The following is a 21,380-nucleotide window of genomic DNA, read 5'->3' as shown; positions in this document are numbered from 1 at the left end:
ACGGGTCCGGAGGCCATTTTCACGTCTTCGATCCATCCCCCACATTTTCGAACCCGGTGGCCGGTGTGACCGTTTTCGAGCTCCCGTGACCTATACCACACATTTTCATTGCCGAAAACGGGTCCGGAGGCTATTTTCACGTCTTCGGTCTATCCCCCATGTTTTTTAATCCGGTGGCTGGTGTGGCCGTTTTCGAGCTCCTGTGACCTATACCACACATTTTCATTACCGAAAATGGGTCAGGAGGCCATTTTCACGTCTTCGGTCCATCCCCCATGTTGTCGACCCCGGTGGCTGGTGTGTCCGTTTTCGAGCTCCCGTGAGCTATAGCGCACGTTCTCATGGTCAAAAACGGGTCCGGAGGCCATTTTCACATCTTCGGTCCATCCCCCACGTTTTCGAACCTGGTGGCCAGTGTGGTCGTTTTCGAGCTCCCGTGACCTATATCACACGTTTTCATGACCGAAAATAGGTTCGGACGTCATTTTCACGTCTTCAATCCATCCCCCACATTTTGGACCCTACTGGCCGGTGTCGCCGTTTTCCGGCTCCCGTGACCTATAGCACACGTTTTCATGGCCGAAAATGGGTCCGGAGGCTATTTTCATGTCTTCGGTCATCCCCCTGTTTTTCGTCCCCGGTGGCAGGTGTGGCCGTTTTCGGGCACTCGTGACATATAGCACACGTTTTTATGGCCGAAAACTGGTTCGGAGGCCATTTTCACGTCTTCGGTCCATCCCCACATTTCGACCGCAGTGGTCGTGTGGACATTTCGGGTTCCCGTGACCTATAGCACACGTTTAGATGGCCCAAAATGGGTCCGGAGGCCATTTTCACGTCTTCCAACCATTCCTCACGTTTCAACTGCAATGACTGGTGTGGACATTTTCGGGCTCCCGTGACCTATAGGTCATGTTTTCAAAGCTGAAAACGGGTCCGTAGGCCATTTTCACATCTTCGATCCATCCCCCATATTTTCGACCCCGGTGGTCGGTGTGGCCGTTTTCCGGCTCCCGCGACCAGCACATGTTTTCATTGCTAAAAATGGGTCCAGAGTCCATTTTCATGTCTATGGTCCATCCCCCATGTTTTTGACCCCGGTGGCCGTTGTGGCCATTTTCGGGCTACCGTGACCTTTAGTGCACGTTTTCATGGCCGAAAACGGGTCCGGAGGCTATTTTCACGTCTTCGGTCTATCCCCCATGTTTTTTAATCCGGTGGCTGGTGTGGCCGTTTTCGAGCTCCCGTGACCTATACCACACATTTTCATTGCTGAAAATGGGTCAGGAGGCCATTTTCACGTCTTCGGTCCATCCCCCATGTTTTCGACCCCGGTGGCTGGTGTGTCCGTTTTCGAGCTCCCGTGAGCTATAGCGCACGTTTTCATGGTCGAAAACGGGTCCGGAGGCCATTTTCACATCTTCGGTCCATCCCCCACGTTTTCGAAGCCGGTGGCCAGTGTGGCCGTTTTCGAGCTCCCGTGATCTATATCACACGTTTTCATGACCGACAATAGGTCCGGACGCCATTTTCACGTCTTCAATCCATCCCCCACGTTTTCAACCCCACTGGCCGGTGTGGCCGTTTTTCGGCTCCCGTGACCTATAGCACACGTTTTCATGACCAAAAACGGGTTCGGAGGCCATTGTCACGTCTTCGGTCATCCCCCACGTTTTCGACCCCGGATGCAGGTGTGGCCGTTTTTGGGCACTCGTGACCTATAGCACACATTTTCGTGGCCGAAAACGAGTCCCCAGGCTATTTTCACGTCTTCGGTCATCCCCCACGTTTTTCGTCCCTGGTGGCAAGTGTGGCCGTTTTCGGGCACTCGTGACCTATAGCACACATTTTTATGGCCGAAAACTGGTTCGGAGGCTATTTTCACGTCTTCGGTCCATCCCCACGTTTCGACCGCAGTGGTCGGTGTGGACATTTTCGGGCTCCCGTGACCTATAGTACACGTTTAAATGGCCTAAAACAGGTCCGGAGGCCATTTTCACATCTTCAGTCCATTCCTCACGTTTCAACCGCAGTGGCTGGTGTGGACATTTTCGGGCTCCCGTGACCTATAGCACTCCTTTTCATGGCCGAAAAGAGGTTCGGAGGTCATTTTCACGTCTTTGGTCCATCCCGCATGTTTTCGACCCCGGTGCTCGGTGTGGCCGTTTTCGAGCTCTCGTAGACAGCATCAATTCCTCACCATCTTATTAATGCGGCGCTGACGAAGTGTAGGCTCAAACTAAAAATTAGAACACATCCAATACCTCTGCCTATATGTGTCCTCTACATCGGACTTGACTACCTTGCAAGGATCGCTGCAAAAGCAGATAGGCACTAGAACACCACTAGGTAGAGGCAATGGGTCGAAGGCATTTCCGGCATCTTGGTGCCATAACTACAATTTAGTTAATTTCCTTATAAGAACCGAAAGCAACTAACATTAAACCTACACCTAGGGTTTCTCATTCGATCAACAACAATGAACCCATAACATAACAACATGCGCTCACATTATCTTGGTTTCTTAGCTTTTCCACGCCTTGGCATCCTACGGTTTCATGAAACCCTAAATTCAAAAATCCGACTAATATATAGCGAATCGATGTGAAAAAAAAACTAGGAGGGAGAGAGGATACCTTGCTCTCGAAGATTCACGGGTCAAATCAAAGTCTCTAAGGTCCAATATGCCGATTTGTGGTGTAGGGCGACGTGGGGAGAGGAAAACCCCGAGAGGGAGGAGAAAGAAGATGAAGAAGCCTCGTGCAGAAAGAAGGGGCGCAACCTTATGTCTTCAGGCTTGGCGTTAGGATGCATGGCGCCAGGATCCATGGTGCCAAGGCTTGGCGCCAGCCATCTTGGCGCCAAGCCCCCGCCACGTCCGCATCCACGTCAGCTTCTGCGTGAGGACCTTGGCGCCATAGATCTTGGCGCCGAGACGTGTAAGCTTGGCGCCAGCCATCCTGACGCTAAGCTATGGGTCGAGATTTTGAAATAGTTCTGTCAGGGGCGTATTTGTGAGAATCTTTCAAAAAAAGGGCTAAAAAACAAAAAAATCAGGCGGGGGCCACCAAGGTGAGGCTACCGAGCCACCGACCGGGGTCCAGGGACAGCCGGCCGCGGCGCTGCGTGCGCGGCACGCGCCTCGGGGAGATGGCGGAGGGTCGTGGGAGAAGTGGCGGGGGAGGCGGCGGAGGGTGTGGGGCAAGCGGCGGAGGGCGTAGGAGAAGTGGCAGGGGAGGTGGCGGCGGAACGGAGGACAGGAAGTGAGAAAGGTAGGGTTTGGGGGTGGGGATTTTTATATGCGGGCCGAGCGGGCTTTAACAGGCTGGGCCGCCCACTTAATCCTGACAGGCCTAATGGGCCAGGTCGTGCCGGGCCAACACGCGGGCTGAAGCGGCCTAGGCACAGCCCGTGGTGTGGGTCGGGCCAGCACAAGCACGCCGCCGCCGTGCCGGGCGTGCCTAGACCGGGCCAAAATCCCGTGCCGTGGGCCAACCCACGGGCCATGGGCCATATGGCCAACTATACCTGCAGGTGGTCGGCGGTCCACCTGCCACTGCGTGCACACCGATTGCACTTTTTTTTTCTTTTTCAATTTTTTCCATTTGATTATTTCTTTTTTATATCATTATTTTTACTCAAGTTAGTATCGTTTACATGTATAAGTTAGGTAGATAAGTTATTTAACTGTCTGTAAAAGTTGTGATACACGTTATGCGTATAAATTGTTTGTATCATGAAAATTATATACAAAACGGGCCCAGGGAAAATCACGGGGTTGAAGATGCAGTGGAAAGAGAGAAGACCAAGACGACAGACCTCATGACCTTCAGGTCAAGTCCACCAAATTCATACGAGCAACAAAGCCATTATGAAACTGCATCGGAATGAAAACCCAGTTGCATACCGAACGACCGGGCCAACTTGGGGCTGCGTGGTTCTGTCGACCGGTCATGGCTGGTTCAGGTTCGGCTTTCACAAAACACATGTTGGTGATTGCAACTTCTGCACTCGCTTTCACAAAACACTGGATGTTGACTCACCACAGAAATTTCCCCGTAAACCAACCAGAAATGATACACAACTTGCTCTGCCAGCTTACACCTCAATTTCGACAGTCACAAACCTCAGCGAATAGGAAAGCAAAAGTCACCGTAGAGAACGGCGGCCAAATTTCCAGTCAACTGATTCTACATTTCAGTCGGCAAGCGTTCCACACCAATGACGATAGGATTACATCTGAAACAGGCACGCTACGTTACACTAGATTCATATCTCCAGCTCAGCAGCCTACTTGAAGGAACTTCCGGCATCTCCGACGCAGTCCTGTAATTTGAGTCTCAAGTCCGACATGATCTTTCTCAGAAGTCCATCAGAAAGTCAACATAAACTACCCACAGTCCTGTAATTTGAGTCTCAAGTCCAACATGATCTTTCTCAGAAGTCCATCAGAAAGAGAACATAAACTACCATGACAGTCACATGTTATGTTCCAAATGGCAGCCACAACCAGAAGCCTTCTTCATTACAACAGAAACGAGTAGCTAGTGCTAGTGAGACTGGCGAAGGGTGATCATGGTTGTAGCAGCCCGTTGCTGGCGTCGTCTCCACCTCGGTGCTTCCGAGTAAGCAGGTACTTCTCAAACTCCTTCAGGTAATCCAGGAGCAACACACAGGAGAAGAGAAGGAATCCGCCGAAGTAGTTGCTGCCACCCCCGCCACCTCCACCACCGCCCCCACCTTTGCCGAAGCGGAACGGAGGGAACCCACCACTTCCATCGTCCAGCTTCGGCCCTTGAACTTTCCCTGGAACAGTTGTAAATCATCATACAGGTGAATTTAAGCAAATGTGGTGAGTTTGCCTGCTTTCTTTGAGCAACTTCAGTTACATCCTTCAAAGACAAATAAAATTGAGTTCAATTATATGCAGCATGATAATTCTAAATTCCAACCTTTCTTATCACGTTGAACAGTTGCACTTGAAGATTTCTTTTGGACGCTTTGGGTTTGAGTAGCTTTACACCTCATACTCTGTAGCAAAGAGTGGTCACAGGAAAGGTAGTCAAACAAGGGATCTGACAGTGAAGTAAATCATAGACAAGATAAGCAGGTTAACATTTTTGTATTCAATTTTTGAATTTCACAAGTTCAGATTTACTATGTACTTAACAACTCACAAAGTTAACGCTTTAGTAATCATTCCTGGTATGATGGTATCTAAGAAATTATGCCCATCACAGACAAGTGATTCACCAAAAAGCATTGCAAATCCATGATCCATTCATAATTGAACTAAGCCATTTTGAACATGCAAACTTTTTATAATACACACTCCTTTCAACCTAGGCAAAAGTTAGAATGAGGTCCCCCATTGGCACATTTATCTCAAAGTAGCAGTGGGTTTATCTAACATAATTACCATAGCTAACGATTTAGAAAATTTAAAATTACAATATGGAGACAATAACAAAATGCTTTTAAGATACACTGATGTTCCACTATGCAATAGTTTGTAAAATGTACAAATATTAGAATGTATAGTTTGATACAAGGCCTGATTTCTGATTAGTTTTTAATCCCATAAACTTCAGTCTACACGTAGTAAGATCAAAATAGACAACAACTCATTAATACGTACTCTCAATGTTGTTTTAGCAGACACTTTCTGTTCAAATGAGATGCGATTAACCTTAGGTTGCTGAAATTGTGAACCTGCCAAACAGCAAGACAATAATGAGAATTATTCAGCAATACATAGTATAAGCATTGATGTGCAAAAGAGGAACAGCAATGCCAAAAATCAGAAGAATGGTGATTCATGGATCACAAAATCCAAGATCAATCCTCAATTAAGAGTTGGAGACTTTTCAGCCCACTTGTACAAATCCATAGAATTCTCAAGCTTACAGATGTGCGCAATTTTGGGGACCTACTGTGCAATTTACTTTTTAACATAATATAATGAAACATTTTAATTGGAAACAACCAGTTACTCTATTTATCTATAGAGAGAATTTACACATGAACTTAATGAATATCTCATATAAAGGGACTGCGATATGACAGATACTCTTTAAACTAATAAAAAGATATACTTGGAAACAACCAGTTTGTTCTTTTTATCTTTTTTCAGATAATGGAAAATTCTATTATTCAAAAAGAGCATTTGTATATACTTTTTCTATTCATCTAGAAAGAGTATTTACACATGAACATAATGTCCATCTTGTAAAAAGGGAAAGTGTGCTATCATAGATTATTCATGATGTATCTAAATTGCATCTGCCTGGGATTCATCAGTTTTCATGGCTTAGGTTGAGCAGTGGTGAATCTCCAGAGCAAAAGACAAGCTGGTAAGAACTATGCTACCATTGAAATTCTTTACTTGCACCTCTACAGTAGACCAAATACGGACACCACCACTGCTTTCTTTTGGTTTTCAATGCATTTATAAGGCAACAAGTTTTAAGGATAATTATAATAAACTAATATAGATTTAATAGTACTAGTACTACTATGCTGACAATGAGTACAGGAGACAAAAAAAAATGTTCAGAGTCATAGGATAGTTTCAGTACAGCCTTGGAAAACATAATGGCTGAGTGGCTAGCTTTTGCACGAGGTCCAGCGATTTCATGATCTGTCTTGATTCTAGATGTATCGAGACAAATCTACTTGTTTGCACCTGCCAGCACTTTGTTATTGTATTTGATGCTCAGATTAACCTTTTATTTCCAACTGCACCTTAAATCCCACAAGATTTTTATGTATGATGACAAAAGGACACAACCCTGATCAAAAATGAAAAAAAAAACAAAAATAAAAACATACAGAAACTTGAATCCAATAATTACCTCCAAACCTCCTAGTTGAAGTGCCATAGATTGCAGCTCCAGGCAATGAACATGTTCCAAGTTGGGACATTGTGGATGCAACTCAATGCCTACGAAGCCGAATATATATCACAAAATCAGTACACATACAAAAATGAAACACCTCACTGAATGATTCGAAATGGAATATGCCTCACTACCTGCTGCATAGTTCATAATACCTGAAACAATTTATTTGGATTAGCTATCTAAAGACATAAAAATGCAACAAGGATGGTACTATATCATACAAATAAGAAGTACAAAATAAGCCCGCAATGCAGGTGTTACCCATGTATGTATATACTGAAATATAAAGCACGATAGATAAAAGCAAAATATCCTATTACAACACAACTCTACTTACAAACAGTGGACATGAGTTTGAAACAAATAATTTCGCAAAAGAATTAACCATTTGGAAAGGGCATCACAGACTGGAATTTGTACCAGATGACTGCAACAGGTTTCATTCTCCCATGATCCCAGCGGATCGCAATAATATCAACCGAATTTGCACACGGAGCAAAACGAATGGAACCCTAGAACAGATAAGAATTAAGTTTGCGTGTTCTTGACGCACCTATCTCCTCGACAGGTGAACCCCCAAACTTTTGAAAAGTAAATAGCCGTTCGCGATGAAATCCACAACAAAATGGATGGACAGATTGAAGAACACATCCCAGGAATGAAGGTATGGATTTGATCTCACAGAGGAAAAAAAGCAACCCAGCAAAACAGGAATCAGGCTCATAACAATCCATCCAGACGCACCAGGGATCCCTTACCAGCCAAAGCTAAGTCGATCAGGGAGACACCGCACAGGAAGGACCGAAGGAGACCCAGGCAGCGCGCGGCGCGCTTCGATCCGGCATGGGGGCACTCGGCCGGCGGCCGTCAGGGTCAAGCGAGGAAAGGGATCGGAATTGCTAAACAATGCTTGGCTATTTAATTATTTCGCAATTCCTAAGGTAGTGTTTGGATAGGGTATGGGAAAGGGAAAGGGAAATCAGATTGGTGTTTGGATCTTTAGTCCGGACTAAAATTCCTATCACATCGAATATTCGGAGGCTAATTAGGAGGACTAAACATGAGTTAATTATAAAACTAATTACACAGATGGAGGCTAATTCACGAGACAAATCTATTAAGCCAATTTAATCCATCATTAGCACATGCTACTGTAGCATCACATTGTTAAATCATGGACTAATTAGGCTTAATAGATTCGTCTCGCAAATTAGCCTCCATCTGTGCAATTGGTTTTGTAATTAGTCTATGTTTAATACTCCTAATTAGTATCTAAACATTCGATGTGACAGGAATTTTAGGAGGGACTAAAGAACCAAATGGCCCCTTTCCTTTGTTTGTTTTTTTCTTTGGTTTGAGCAAGCAAATAAAAACAAGAATGTCTTCCATGCCCTCCTAGCTCCTGGCACCCAACTCCATCCGCCTATCGATTGCTTGCTAAGTCAAAATCTCAGATGAAATGAAAAAAATGGTCGTCTCATCCAATCGGGTTCAGATCCCCTCAAGTGGCTAGATTATGCATGGCAAGCGGGCAGCTCTGAACCCCCACACGCATGGGCATGGCGGTTTGCGATTCAAGTGGCAGCTCTGAGCCTTTGCGTGGCAACGGCTTGCGATTCGTGTGGCGGCTCCGGTGACTTGTGCAACTAGGCGAGTTAGGAACTTACGAGGAGTCGCAAGATGATCCTCTTGTTCCCGCTAGGGCCGATGCCAGCAGCGTTTCACCCGTTCGCACGACAAATGCCACCATTACCAAGCGGCCACGACAACGCGATGAGGACACGACGAGCAGTAGTAGCCGTCGATGGAGATCGGCAAGAAGGCGATCCGTGCCCGACGGTCTGCTCTGAGAAGATAAATAATAAGTCAGATTCACCCCTCCTTGTTTCCCAGCCAAAACCCACCCCTCCTGCTGGGTATGTAGCGGTGGGAAATAATCTCATTTTATCCCTATCACATACCCATTCTTTTCCCATTCCATAAATCCGAACAAGGGATATGTTATCCTTCTTCCCTTATTTCCCTATCCCATTCTCATTTCCTAGTTCCCAAACGCCACCTTCTTGACATTGCCAAACGTGTCAACTCCCCATTTACCAAGTCCATCCGATAAAGCACCCAGTTTGCTTTTAACATCTCCAACAATTGTGGCCACCACAGTATGCCAACACGTTGCAACGGTAGGCTGTAGCTCCGGGTGCATGTCCTACATGGCTTCGTAACGGAACTATCGACGCGCACCGTTTGTTCTAACTCATCATCAGTTAGTTTTAGCAGCAACCCACGATGATCAGACGTTGCTGCGTTGATATGGCACACATTTGCAAAGGGAAACTGCGCACTCCATTCAGCTGAACCAAGGGCTCGATCCAGTCTGACTTGAGTATAAGTACCCCCTGCCACCTTCTTCTCCCAGGTCCAGAAGCGACCACTATAACCGAGATCAATGAGGCTGCATACATCAACCATGTCGCGAAATCCCTGCATCTGCGATAGCGCGCGGTGTCCCACTCGAAGGTGCTCCTCAGGTCGCAATACTTCATTGAAACCTTCTAGGCAAAGCCAAGGTAAGGTGCTAGTACCACATATGTTCTTTAGAGTATCCCAAGTTTGAGATCTCAGGTTAGTCTGGGCCTCTCCATAAACTGTTGTGATTCTCCAAGGTAACTCACCGATACCCATAACTGAAGCATCAATGCGATACTTAGAATGACCCAAAATATTGATATCCAAATCGTTATTCCAGAAAATACAAAGACCACCACTCCTGCCTTCACTACCAACCGCAAAGGCTCATCAAAACCCAGCGTACCGGCTAGCTATGCAGCACGGATACGGATACGCGTATCGGTATCGGAAGGATACGGATACGCGGATACGGCAATTTCTTAAACAACCCGATATGCGGATACGTTTTAACTATTTTTTTAATAAATAAATAACAATGCATATTAAATTGCAAAATAGATGTTCAAATTCAGCATAGAGACATTTAAGGTCTATTACACTGAGAATAACATGATAGCAGGTTCTAATTTAGGAGAGGATGGGAGCCTGGGACTGCAATCAATCAATATAAACTCATATCCAGATTCTGGAGATTGGCCAATTATCATCACGTTACCTCCTACTTGCAATCTATATGGTACTATTCTCCAAGCAATTGTATTTGAACCAGTTAAGTATTGAAAAGAAAGGATAATCAACAACTGTGCAATAGCCAACATTATAAAGATCACACTGCCCCTGACCTTAATCCACCATCCATGCTTGCATGGGCCCTTATTCTGTAGACTATGGATTATATTCCAAATTGCCTGGATACACTACACAGAAAATGTAAATCTCTATGCACTTTACGGATGCTATGCTACCACTACTGGGAGGAACTCACGGTTCACGGGAGGCCTGCACTACCACTATCAGAGGAAGTCACGCACCTGAACAGGGGCTGGGGCTCCTTACGCCGGAGGTCGACGGGAGTAATCACGGGCGGACGGAGGCCGACGGGAGGCAGCCTGCGGCCGGCCGGAGGCGGCCTTGCGGCCCGTGGCCGCGGGAGGCGGACGGAGGCTGGCAGGAGGCGGCCTCACGGACGGCGGCCAGCGGACGGCGGCCGACGAGAGGCGGAGGCGCTGCGTCAGCCGTCAGGTCGAGCGGGAGAATGCGGCGATGCGCTGCGTGAGGCGGCTGCGCGTGGGAGAGCCGACGCCCGACGCCCGACGGGTCACGGGAGTAGGGCAGGAGGTGGGATGTGCTGTGATGTTGGGCCGGCTGGGCCGAATCCAGGCGCGGAAACGTTTCCGATCCGAAGTTTTCGGCCCATTTAATCGGGGATACGTGGATACGCCACGGATATGTATCCGGGGCGTATTCGGATACGTATCCGATATGGGATACGGTCCCCAGGTGGAGTATCCGTGTTTCGTAGCCGGCTAGAGCTTCTACACGAATTTTACTTTAACAGTGTTACATCAGATGTTTGAAGGTTAATTAGAAGAACTAAACATGAGCTAATTATAAAACTAATTGCGGAACACTGTACTAATTCACGAGACGAATCTATTAAACCTAATTAGTCCATTATCAGCAAATGGTCACTGTAGCACCACATTGTCAAATCATGGACTAATTAGGCTAATAGATTCATCTCGCGAATTACATTCCATCTATGCAATTAGTTTTGTAATTAACCTATATTTAATACTCCTAATTAGCATTCAAACATCCGATGTGATAGATGTTAAACTTTAACACCTTATTGCCAAACAGACCATCAGTCTCAAGAATACATTAAATAGAAGGGGCAAACTTTGTGATAAAATCACGGAGCTCTCTGACTGTCGAGGCATTGCCCGCTCCTCGACAGTTCAAGCTGAATAGACTCATCAGGACGGGCGGCACTCCTCGCGGGAGCCTGCAAGCTATGCAGCACGGGTACGGACACGTATCGGTATCGGAAGGATACAGATATGTGGATACGGCAATTTTTTAAAAAAATCCGATACCCGGATACGTTTACTATTTAAAAATAAAATAAAAAATAATAATGCATATTAAAATTTTAAAAGTGATAACAATAAACCGTTGCAATTAACTACTTAAGTGTACTATTACTGCAACACAGCAGGTCTCATTCTCAAGTCTCCTCAACTCTCAAATATAGTAGTCTCAAATTTAGAAAATCAATAAAAGGCATGCAGGCTTGCAATTCATGCAGCAGCAAGTTCACTTGCTGCACTGCTCATATTTGGAGACGCCATCTACTGCATACAAGCAATGAAGCAACAAGAAGTCACTAACCGCACTGCAGAAATAGAATAAATCGAGAATGGGGAAAGGAAGACGAAGTGGGGAGCAAAGAAATCAAGCAACAAGCAGTCACGAACTGAAGAAGAAGAGGAGATCGAGAACGGGGAAGGGGATTAACTCAAGGAACTCGTCGCAGGGGCCTGGAACTCGTCGCAGCGGCCACGAACTGAAGAAGAAGGGGAGATCGAGAACGGGAACTCGCTGCAGCCTGGATCCACGTGGCCGGGGCGGAAACTCGTCGCTGGCGGCCAGCGAGTAGGAACGGAAGCTCGTCGTCGGCGCTGTGCCGCTGCGTGGGGGAGGCGGAGGCGTGAGGCTGCGCGTGGGAGGGCGGACCGGCGGAGGCTGGTCGCCGGCGGGCGGCAGACACGGGCGCTGCGCCGCTGCGTGGGGGAGGCGGAGGCGGCTGCGTGAGCCTGCGCGTGGGTCGGGACTATAGATGGCAACGGGCACGTTACCCGCGGGTACGGAATTTACAAACCCTCACCGTGAGGCAAATCCTGTGCCCGCACCCGCACCCGCGTCACAGGTACGAACTTAAACCCGTGCCCGTCACCCGTGGGTAAAGTATACCTGCGGGCACACCCATACCCACCAGCCAGATCACAAGTTCCGGATCACAAGTATATGAAACGGCAAGTATTGAGAACTGTATGGAGTATATGACAATGAGTAATAATGTACAAGTCAATGCATATGATGGTGAGCAGATTGTTGATTCATTACATAAGCCAAAGTATCATATAACCTCGCTAACAAAATCATTCTTTCATTCTAGACAATCACAAAATCACAAGATCTAGCATTAATCAATGGCAAGGCACAAGTACTGCTTATGGATCTATCATTCTACCAACATTTCACCCAATAAGCCTATCTATCAGCAAGGTCTGTAATCTTTCCATGTTTACCTCTGCAAAGTGTTTTTCCGGCGATGTCAGGCACCAGATGGCACTCCTGAGGATCTGGGGGGGGGGGGGGGGGCGACTCGTGCCGTTGCGCGAGGACGGGGCTGCCGGGTGGTAGACCTGGTGCCGGTGGGAGGCGCGATTCGCGCCGTCACGTGAGGACGAGGCCGGCAGGTCGTCGACCTGGTACCGGCGGGGGGCGCGACACGCGTGAGGGCAGGGCCGGCGGGCGGACTGCGGTCTACAGAGTGGTGGCCGTGGGAACTGCGGAGCGGTGGCACCGGCCTGGGCGCGAGGCGGGCGGCGGAACGGATAAGATTGCAGCGCGGGGAGGTCTGGGCGACTGGTATAGAGAAACCCTGGAGAATCGCTTATATATTTGTGCTAGAGGCCCACATGTCAGCGGGTATACGGGTACGGGTAAAGTATTTTAAAACCCATAAATTTGTTACCCGCGGGTACAATCTCAAACCCGTATTATACCCGTGGGTACTAAACGCTATCCGTATCCTCGCCCTAACGGGTTTTTACCCGCGGGCGCGTGGGTAATTTGTACCCGTTGCCATCTATAGTCGGGACTCGGGAGTAGAGGCAAGGGATCGTGGTAACGGGTAAGTTGGGCTGGGCCGTATCGATTGGGCTGAAACGTTTCCGTTCCTTAGTTTCCGGCCCAATTAAGAAGAGATACGCGGACACACCGCGGATACGTATCCCGGACGTATCCGTATCGGATACGTAACCGACACGATACGCACCCTTCCTGGCGTATCCGTGTTTCACAGCCGCCAAGTTTGAGTCAGAAATATCATCAGCTGCTGAACCAGTCCCCACTTTCGGCCTCTTCGTGTCACGTACCGGTTAGGGCTCGGAGGTGCATTAGGGTTAATAGCCGGCGGCTCAAACTGGCTAACCATTGTATTAACGCTGCTCGTGTTTCCTGCTGGAACAATAGCATTAGCAAACTCGTTGCCCTGCTGGACTGGCGGCGGGTCTACTCCTCCATGCACTGAGCCCCTCGTTCTGCTCCTATCAGGATCAGCATCCGTATCCTCATTTGGTTCCTCCTCCGTATCATGTTCTAACTCTTGATGCACACCACCTCCACGTCCAGCGTGGAGGTTCCCAAACGCCACCTAAACGTTTCCCGAGTAAATGAATTTCTGTTGCATCAGTCGATTTCTTATTCAGTCGGCCCAGCTCGTCGCTCGGCCGTCTGCGCATGAGGCAGCTCGGCCCAGTACGGATAAGTTCTGCAAGCTCGGCCCAAGAGAGTCTTGGCAGTTAACGGGTCTTGTTCCCATCTGTTACTGGATCAGTTAGGTAATCTAAGGCTTAATTTGGAAGCCAAAGGTAAGATAACCCAGGGAAGGGGAGGCCCAACGTGATAATAGACTAGGGTCTTATCTAGTTGTAATCACCAGCCATCCCTGACGTCAGCGGCCAGCGGTCCCGCGACATCCCTGACGTCGCTGCCACCGTCGCCACGTCCGCGCGGCTCCTCCCGCTGTCGTGCGCGGTCGCCGAAGCCATGCGGATTTGAATGTTTTTTTTTAAAATGTTGATTTATGTTTTTTTTTGAACGAACGGCACGGACTGTGCCATTTCTATTAATATAGGAGAGATTTACATGTTTATTTTAAATGTTTATTTTAAAGACAAGGATAAAGGAAAACTCGACGCCAGCGAAGCGCCCGCCTATACTACATATACCGTATAAGGCTATACCCCCTCCAGTAAGGCTGCCATGTGTTTCGCGCCGGCACTCTTCCAGGTACAGGCTTCATCCCTAATCTACGATAGCAGAGCATGGGCATGACGCTCGGTTCTTTGGAACGTTCTAGCGTTTCTTTCGAGCCACAACTGCCAACAGACGAGCAGGAGGAGGGACCGCAGTCCTTTTCGAGGAACTCCCGGCATGGCGCCCATGTGTGTCCACCACTCCTTGACAGTTGACGTGTGTGCCCACTGGTTCGGGTTGACTTGATTGTAGGAGATCAAGGAGGCCACCATGGACCAAATCCGTCTAGAATACCGACAGTCAACGAGGATGTGGTGGGCTGTCTCAGGCTGACTCCTACATAGAGGGCAGACTTGATTTCTTGGCAAGTTTCGTGTAGCCAGTCGGTCTGCCGTCCATACTCTGTTGCGAATTATTAGCCATGCAAACAATTTACACTTCAGCGGCGCCCACGGTTTCCAGATCAGTTGTCGGAGATTGCAGGATGTGGATCCCATAAATTGAGCACGGTAAGCCGATGCTGTCGAGTAAAGGCCCGAGGGTGACAGCTTCCATGCTACCTGATCATCTGTGTCTTATTGCAAGTGAACTTCTTGAGCAAGAGTCCATATCTCTGAAAATTCCTGGAGGTGGCCCACTGTTAAGCACTCAAGCACATTCAGATCCTTCACCCAATTGTGGTGTCGTATGGCTTCTTTTAGCATCCTATTCTTTTTCCTGGAAGCAGCAAAAATCTTAGGTGCAATGTCCTTAGACCGTCTTCCTTGTGCCCAAGCAGAGTGCCAGAAGGATGTGCGGGCGCCGTCCCCCAGTTGAATGGTCGTGCAAGCAGCAAACAACAGCTTATCCTTGTCTGAGCATGTGATGGGAAGCCCTACCCAAGCTTTGTTTGGGTCCACTTTCTCCTGCCATAGCCAACGCAGTCTAAGTGCTCTTGCAAAGAGGTGGAAATCAAGGATTCCTAATCCGCCTAGTTCCAGTGGTCGGCCAACCGTTGGCCAATTCACCTTACACTTTCCACCAGTCAGAGCCTGATCCCCAGCCCAGAAGAAGCGCTTACGGATTCGGTCGAGCTCCTCAATCACCTCTCTGGGAGCATTGAGTACGGTGAGGAGGTAGATCGGCTGCGAGGAGAGCACAGATTTTGTCAGTGTTAGCCGCCCTGCATGTGTCAAGTTTCGACCCCACCAGCTTGATAATCTGGAAGCTGCCTTGTCAATTAGAGGCCGATAGTCGACATTCCGTAGGCGCCGTACTGTCAGTGGGATGCCGAGGTACTTTATCGGGAAACTTCCTCTTGGCGCGTTGAAGTCTTGCAGGATATCATCCAGGTCAAGGTTGTCACAGTTGATTGGCACAACTGTTGATTTTTGGATATTGGAGTTCAAGCCAGTCACTTTGCCAAATAGGTCCAGTAGCTTTGAGAGGTTGGCCATCTCCTCTTTGACCGGCCGAACGAAGAGGACAGCATCATCAGCATATAAGGATGTCCGTATTCGGTGGCGGTTTCGGCCGATATTGGTCAGTAATTTGTTCTCCGTGGCCAGCTGCAGCAAGCGTTGTAATGGATCAATAGCAAGTATGAAGAGCAGAGGGGAAAGTGGGTCCCCTTGCCGGAGACCTCGTGCGTGTGCAAACGGTGCTCCAGGAATGCCGTTTAGTAGGACCTGTGATGAGGACGTGGCACATATTGCAGTAATCCATTCCCTCCACCTTGGTGGGAATCCCAAGTGCTCCAGTAGCGATAGTAAGTAGTCCCAACGGACGGAATCGAAGGCCTTGGCGATGTCGAGTTTCACAAGAAGCATAGGGACTTTGTTACGGTGAAATCGTCTAGCCATTCCGCGCACATACATAAAGTTATTGTGGATGCTGCGCCCTTTGATGAAGGCGCTCTGTGATTTGGAGATGATGTTTGTCATAGCAGGGGCTAACCGCAAGGCTAATATCTTGGTGAAGAGCTTTGCAATGCTGTGTATTAGGCTAATCGGCCTATAATCTGTCACATTATCTGCGCCTGTTTTCTTGGGGACAAGGACTATGTTGGCTGTGTTGAGCAGTTCGAAGTTTCGGCTCCGCATGCTGTGAAGAGCGTGCAGAGTGGCCATTATGTCTCCTTTGATGATGGGCCAACATGCTCGGAAGAAGGCGCCTGAGTATCCATCAGGCCCTGGCGCTTTATCCACGGGAGAGTGCTTGATGGCTGCGAGCACCTCATCCTCAGTAAACGGTGCGTCCAAGTGCGAAAGGTCAAATCGTTGGAGGTTGATGGAAGCCCAATTGAAATCTAGTCTCCGAGGCCCTGGTTCTCCCATGACAGCTGAAAAGTGGGCTTGGGCCACCCTTGCTTTATCGTCATGTGATGTAACCCAACCCGCACCATCCTTGAGACGGGCAATGTAATTCCGTCGACGACGTCCATTAGCCTTTAGGTGAAAGAATTTCGTGTTGGCATCTCCTTCTCTTAAATTAATGATTCTGGATGTTTGTCTCTTCCGCGTTCTCTCAATAACCGCATAGCCCAGCACTCTGCGTTTTAGTCCTTTGCGTAGGTGAAATTCAGCCGCCGTTAAAGCCCGGCTCTCCTGAGCGATGTCAAGTTGTTTAATTACATCCAGCGCCATATGTAGTTTAAGTCGGTTTTCTGAAATGATCGACCGGCTCCAAGCTCTCAGGTGTTGTGCCGTCGTGGCCATCTTGTGGTATAGGATCCTTACTGGCTGCGTATATGGTGTTGGTCCCTGCCACGCCTTTTTCACCTCTTCGGCGAAGCCGGGTATTTTTGTCTAGAAATTTTCGAATTTGAACGGCCGAGGTGTTCGCGGTCCTGACATGTTGGAGAGCAACAATGGGCAGTGGTCAGAAACGGAGGTAGATAGTGCTTGCGGGGCATGCTGGTCAAAAGCGAGGTCCCATCCTTCATTACAGAAGACTCTGTCGAGCCTGCACAGTGTCGGCCGTCGTCTCTCGTTACTCCATGTGTATTTTCGATTTTGTAGATGTATCTCCTTTAGCCCGCAAAAATTTAAAGCTGACCTAAATTGTCTCATACGAGTAGTGTTGAGGTTTCTATTATTTTTATCTCGTGCTTTATAAATCAAATTAAAATCCCCGAGCAGGAGCCATTGTTCCCCGTTGTCTGGCTTGCATCTCCTCAACTCCCTTAGAAAAGCTGGCTTTAGGTTGTCACGCGCTGGACCGTAGACGGCTGTGAGAAGGAACGAATGACCTGAGTCATTTAGTGTGACTGTGGCCATCATCGAGAATCGTCTGTAACTAATGTTTGTGAGGCCAACTAGACTGCTGTTCCAGAGTATAAGAATCCCACCCCTAAGTAGATTTTGAAAAATGTTGAAGGTAGTATTTTTCAAAATGTTGGTGTAGTTTTTTTAAAATTGTTGAATCTATTATTTTCAAATGTTGATTTATTATTCAGAAAATGTTGAAACTTGGAGGATTACTTATTTCTGACCCATACAATGATACCAGTCAGCGCCCATACACGAGTCGAGCACAACAGATTCACTTCATCTTGTGATAACATCTTTCATGATTTTGCAATCCAGATACACGGCGGCCACATAATGCATGCTGTACAAGCAATGGCAACACCCCCAAAAGCAGCTGTGCAGGACTAGAACTATACAGATACACGGCGGCCACATAACCACCAGTACACGCATATCATCGACAACAAGGTGACACGGTACAATGCGATGGAAGATCAACCAATATTCGAAAAGGTTACAAGCAGACAGGAAAGGTTACAAGATACGATGCCTGTACATACCAGGTGCTTGGAACGGACACATGCTTCTTCATCTGTCACGTGACTGCTCTGCTCACTGAGGCGGTGCTGCATTTGCATCCACTGTGTTGTAGGTGTAGTCACTTGTGTTCAATCCATACTGGAGGGCAGGAAAAAGGTGTGAGTTAATCCATCAGAACCGGTTAAAGATTACCATTTTCAGCTGAGGAATGCCGAGCAATCATTTTCTGCAGCCTTTGGAAAAAAAACGCACATGGAATTGGAAGAACCAATGAAATGATGCCACTGTAGACACACATGAGAATTTGACTGTAAAGACAAGCATGACTTCCGGATCTAGTTGCATTCTATATCCCATGATACTAATGACTCGTATGGTAGTCATCTAGTCAATAATGAGAGTGGATAAAGGGAAATTTTGTAGAAGGATTGAAGAAATAAAGAAGCACAAGGCGGATGAATTGGGTGTGAGCTATCATAGATGCATGAGTGGAGGTAGCTACTTGTTTTGCTTGAGAAAGATAACTGGCAGAATACAAGAATCATTCCTAAACTCCTCATCAGACACCTTGTCAGTTAAAGAACTCTGTGAACTCAATAGAAAATCAACAGTGTTGTCCGTAACAGTACAATTAAGGCCCACAACTATAACTACATCCAGCATGTGAGGATCAAAACGTCATGTGAGATTATGATGTGGTTCGTAGATTAGCTGCCTTACATGTATGACTTGATATAAATGAGTTGGCCACTTTCCTGATATCTTAAGATTGTGTGATTGTTTACACAGACGAAAAGCCAATGTTCAGTTCGTTGCGTCTTGGTGTTAGCTCATTCCTGTCTAATGTATGTACTATAGATATAAAATTGCACGAGTGTTGAAATGAGTGACAGTTGTCACCTTCTGTCTCATTCTTGAGCTCCAGAGGTCTGGACGGAAACCTCTGGTATCAACTGTGGTGGGAAGATAAGGCGGAGGAGCTTGGGCAACGAGGAGCGGCCTCCTTATGACCACAAAGTCTTCATCACTGTCGTAGTCCATGGTCCGGGCAGACAGCATGGCTCGTAAAATCATGGCCAAGAACAGTGAGAGTGCCTGTACATGGCACATGGTAGATAATGGTGATACATAGACTGGATTAGGAGTGATAATCAAACAAGGGCACTCCGAGTATGGCATTAGGAAAAACCTGCGTGGCGAAGATGGCAAGAGCAACCCATCTGCATAGGTCGAGGTTATTGTGGATGAAGGAGAGCAAGTTGTGGAGTTCGCCGGTGCGGTCATCGGGCAGGTCCTGAGCGAGGATACACGGAACACGGAGATGTAGTGTGGTGAGCAAGCAAGTAGGTAGAAATGAGAATCCGTGCGTGGTAGTTAACTAAACCTGGATCCAGTGCTCGTTGATGGTGAGATGAGCGGCGAGGGCAGCTTCGAGCAGCATCATAGCCATGGCCGGGATGGTGTACTGCGAGGAGGAAGAGTCAGCCACCGCCCTCTGAGCATCTAAGAGACGAGACGAGAAGAGAAGAGAGGAGTACGAAGCAGAGGCAGCATCCGGTGTTGATCTCGGCCGCCAGGTAGCCCGCGAGGAGCAGGATGCAGTAGAAGAGTCCCGCCGCCATGACGAGCGATGGAAACCAGAGGCCGGGGAGGAGGTCCTGGAGGTGGAGGTGGTGGTGACGCGCCCAGCGGGAGAGGATCCAGGCGGCGTAGAGGATGGCGGAGACGGCGGCGAAGGCCTGGAGGAAGGCGAGCAGCTTGAGCAGGAATCCCAGGCAGCACGCAGCCCAGCCCAGGCCTTGTCTGCTACGGCCGCCTTCTCCGCTCCGGCGACCCATCATCATCATCTCGGCTCTCGGCGGCGGCGGCGGATCTGGATTTGGATTTGGATCCCCTTCCCTCCCCGGCTGCTTTGCCTTGCCTGGATTTTTCGTCTTTTTTTTCCTTTCTTCCAAAATAAACGGGAGCACGCAAACGAAATAAATGATTGGCCAAATGCGTGCGTTGACTACTTCCCGTGAGAGCCCACAAGAGAGCAGGCAGGCAGGCTGCGGCCCGGCCCAGAAATCATTGAGCCCATGAATCCCGTCGCGCGCGCACGTGCTCCTCGGGATCTTTGGTGCCGCCCAAATCCATGGCCGGCGATGCATGACCGGATGCGCTGCATCTACTAGCTATTTGCATATAGCCATCCACCTCTCTCGATTAGTAGTCAGTCAGTCGTGGCATCGGCCGGAACCAAGAGTCCATTGACGCATGACGACGCAGCAGCCGGGGAGACACAAGGCGGCGGCGGTGGTGGTGGTGTGCCTGCAAGCGCAGCACGTCGCCGGCCTGCCCGCCGCCGCGGAGGGCCGCCAGGTCCTGCTGCGCCTGTTCCAACAACCTGCTACTCGTGCAGTAGCAGCAGCAGCAGCTGTGTGCGGGGAGGGGGGCGTGGCCGCCTTCCACGACCAGGTGCTCCTCCTGGACTGCGCACCACCCGTCAGCAGCATCGTCGGCGTCGCGGTCACGGTCGACGACGACGGCCGTCGTCAACACGGAAGCGCAGCTGCGGTCGACGTCAACCTGGCGGAGCAGCTGCGGCGGCCCTCCCCCCGGGTCCTCAGCTTCGTGATCGGCGGCGGCGCCGTGCTCTCTCTGACTCTGCACCACAGGCTGGTCGCTCAGCGCCGCCGCCGCCACTCTGTCTCTGGCTGCAACTGCATGGCGGCGGACCTGCTGCTGAGCTGCCTGCGGGTGCCCCTGCCCACCGGCGGACCACCACCACCTGCAGCAGGAGGAGGAGTAGGTGTAGGTCATCATCACGACGATGAGTCATCATCATCATCCGGCTTCATCACCATCGAGAAGGGCACCATCTCCATCTCCAGGCAGCGCCCGCCGTCCGACAACATGCTGACCACCGACGACGAGGGCGAGGAGGAGGACATCCGCAAGGTGGAGGACGAGTTCCTGGCCATGCTGAACGCCGACGACTTGTTGGACCTGGACGCGCTCATCAAGGACGCCGAGGCCGAGCTAATGCAATCAATTAATTAAGGATCATCAGTCAGCAGGAGAAGCACATGGTGGACGATCCACGTTTCAGGCAGGCCATGTTTTGTGTTAGTTCCAGCAATTTAACTAATCTACTATGCCTGCCTCGTATCCAACCCATCCCATGCCATCGCATCGCAATATTCATCGTCCTCAAAACCCGGATCCTGCAACCCACATATGCAAAGCCCATTGCTGCTCCAGTACCATA

General features: G+C 48.8%; 2 protein-coding genes across 5 annotated transcripts; both read right to left on the bottom strand.

Annotated features, from left to right (window-relative positions):
• Positions 1 to 4,135: 4,135 nt before the first annotated feature.
• On the bottom strand, positions 4,136 to 11,989 carry LOC117852523 (protein FERTILITY RESTORER RF2, mitochondrial). Of its 4 annotated transcripts, XM_034734633.2 has the most exons (6): positions 10,343 to 10,614; positions 7,034 to 7,054; positions 6,855 to 6,943; positions 5,639 to 5,712; positions 4,953 to 5,031; positions 4,136 to 4,806 (listed from the first exon to the last, which is right to left on the bottom strand). In XM_034734633.2, exons 3-6 carry the CDS (start codon positions 6,922 to 6,924, stop codon positions 4,574 to 4,576), a joined length of 456 nt encoding a protein of 151 aa, XP_034590524.1. In that variant the 5' UTR covers positions 6,925 to 6,943; positions 7,034 to 7,054; positions 10,343 to 10,614; the 3' UTR covers positions 4,136 to 4,573. The 4 variants fall into 4 exon arrangements, with proteins under 4 accessions (XP_034590524.1, XP_034590523.1, XP_034590526.1 ...); XM_034734632.2 differs by lacking the exons at positions 7,034 to 7,054; positions 10,343 to 10,614 and adding an exon at positions 11,833 to 11,989; XM_034734635.2 differs by lacking the exon at positions 7,034 to 7,054.
• Positions 11,990 to 17,881: 5,892 nt separating this feature from the next.
• Positions 17,882 to 20,091, bottom strand: LOC117853126 (tetraspanin-18). Its single transcript, XM_034735499.2, has 5 exons — positions 19,669 to 20,091; positions 19,515 to 19,595; positions 19,320 to 19,424; positions 19,031 to 19,225; positions 17,882 to 18,268 (listed from the first exon to the last, which is right to left on the bottom strand). The coding sequence occupies exons 1-5, from the start codon at positions 19,975 to 19,977 to the stop codon at positions 18,203 to 18,205; spliced, it is 756 nt and encodes a 251-aa protein (XP_034591390.1). The 5' UTR covers positions 19,978 to 20,091; the 3' UTR covers positions 17,882 to 18,202.
• Positions 20,092 to 21,380: the final 1,289 nt, after the last annotated feature.

Source organism: Setaria viridis, chromosome 4, assembly GCF_005286985.2.
Source record: "Setaria viridis chromosome 4, Setaria_viridis_v4.0, whole genome shotgun sequence".
Classification (NCBI taxonomy): Eukaryota; Viridiplantae; Streptophyta; class Magnoliopsida; order Poales; family Poaceae; genus Setaria; species Setaria viridis.
Note: the sequence above shows the minus strand (reverse complement) of the source record. Positions and strands in the feature narration are given on the sequence as shown.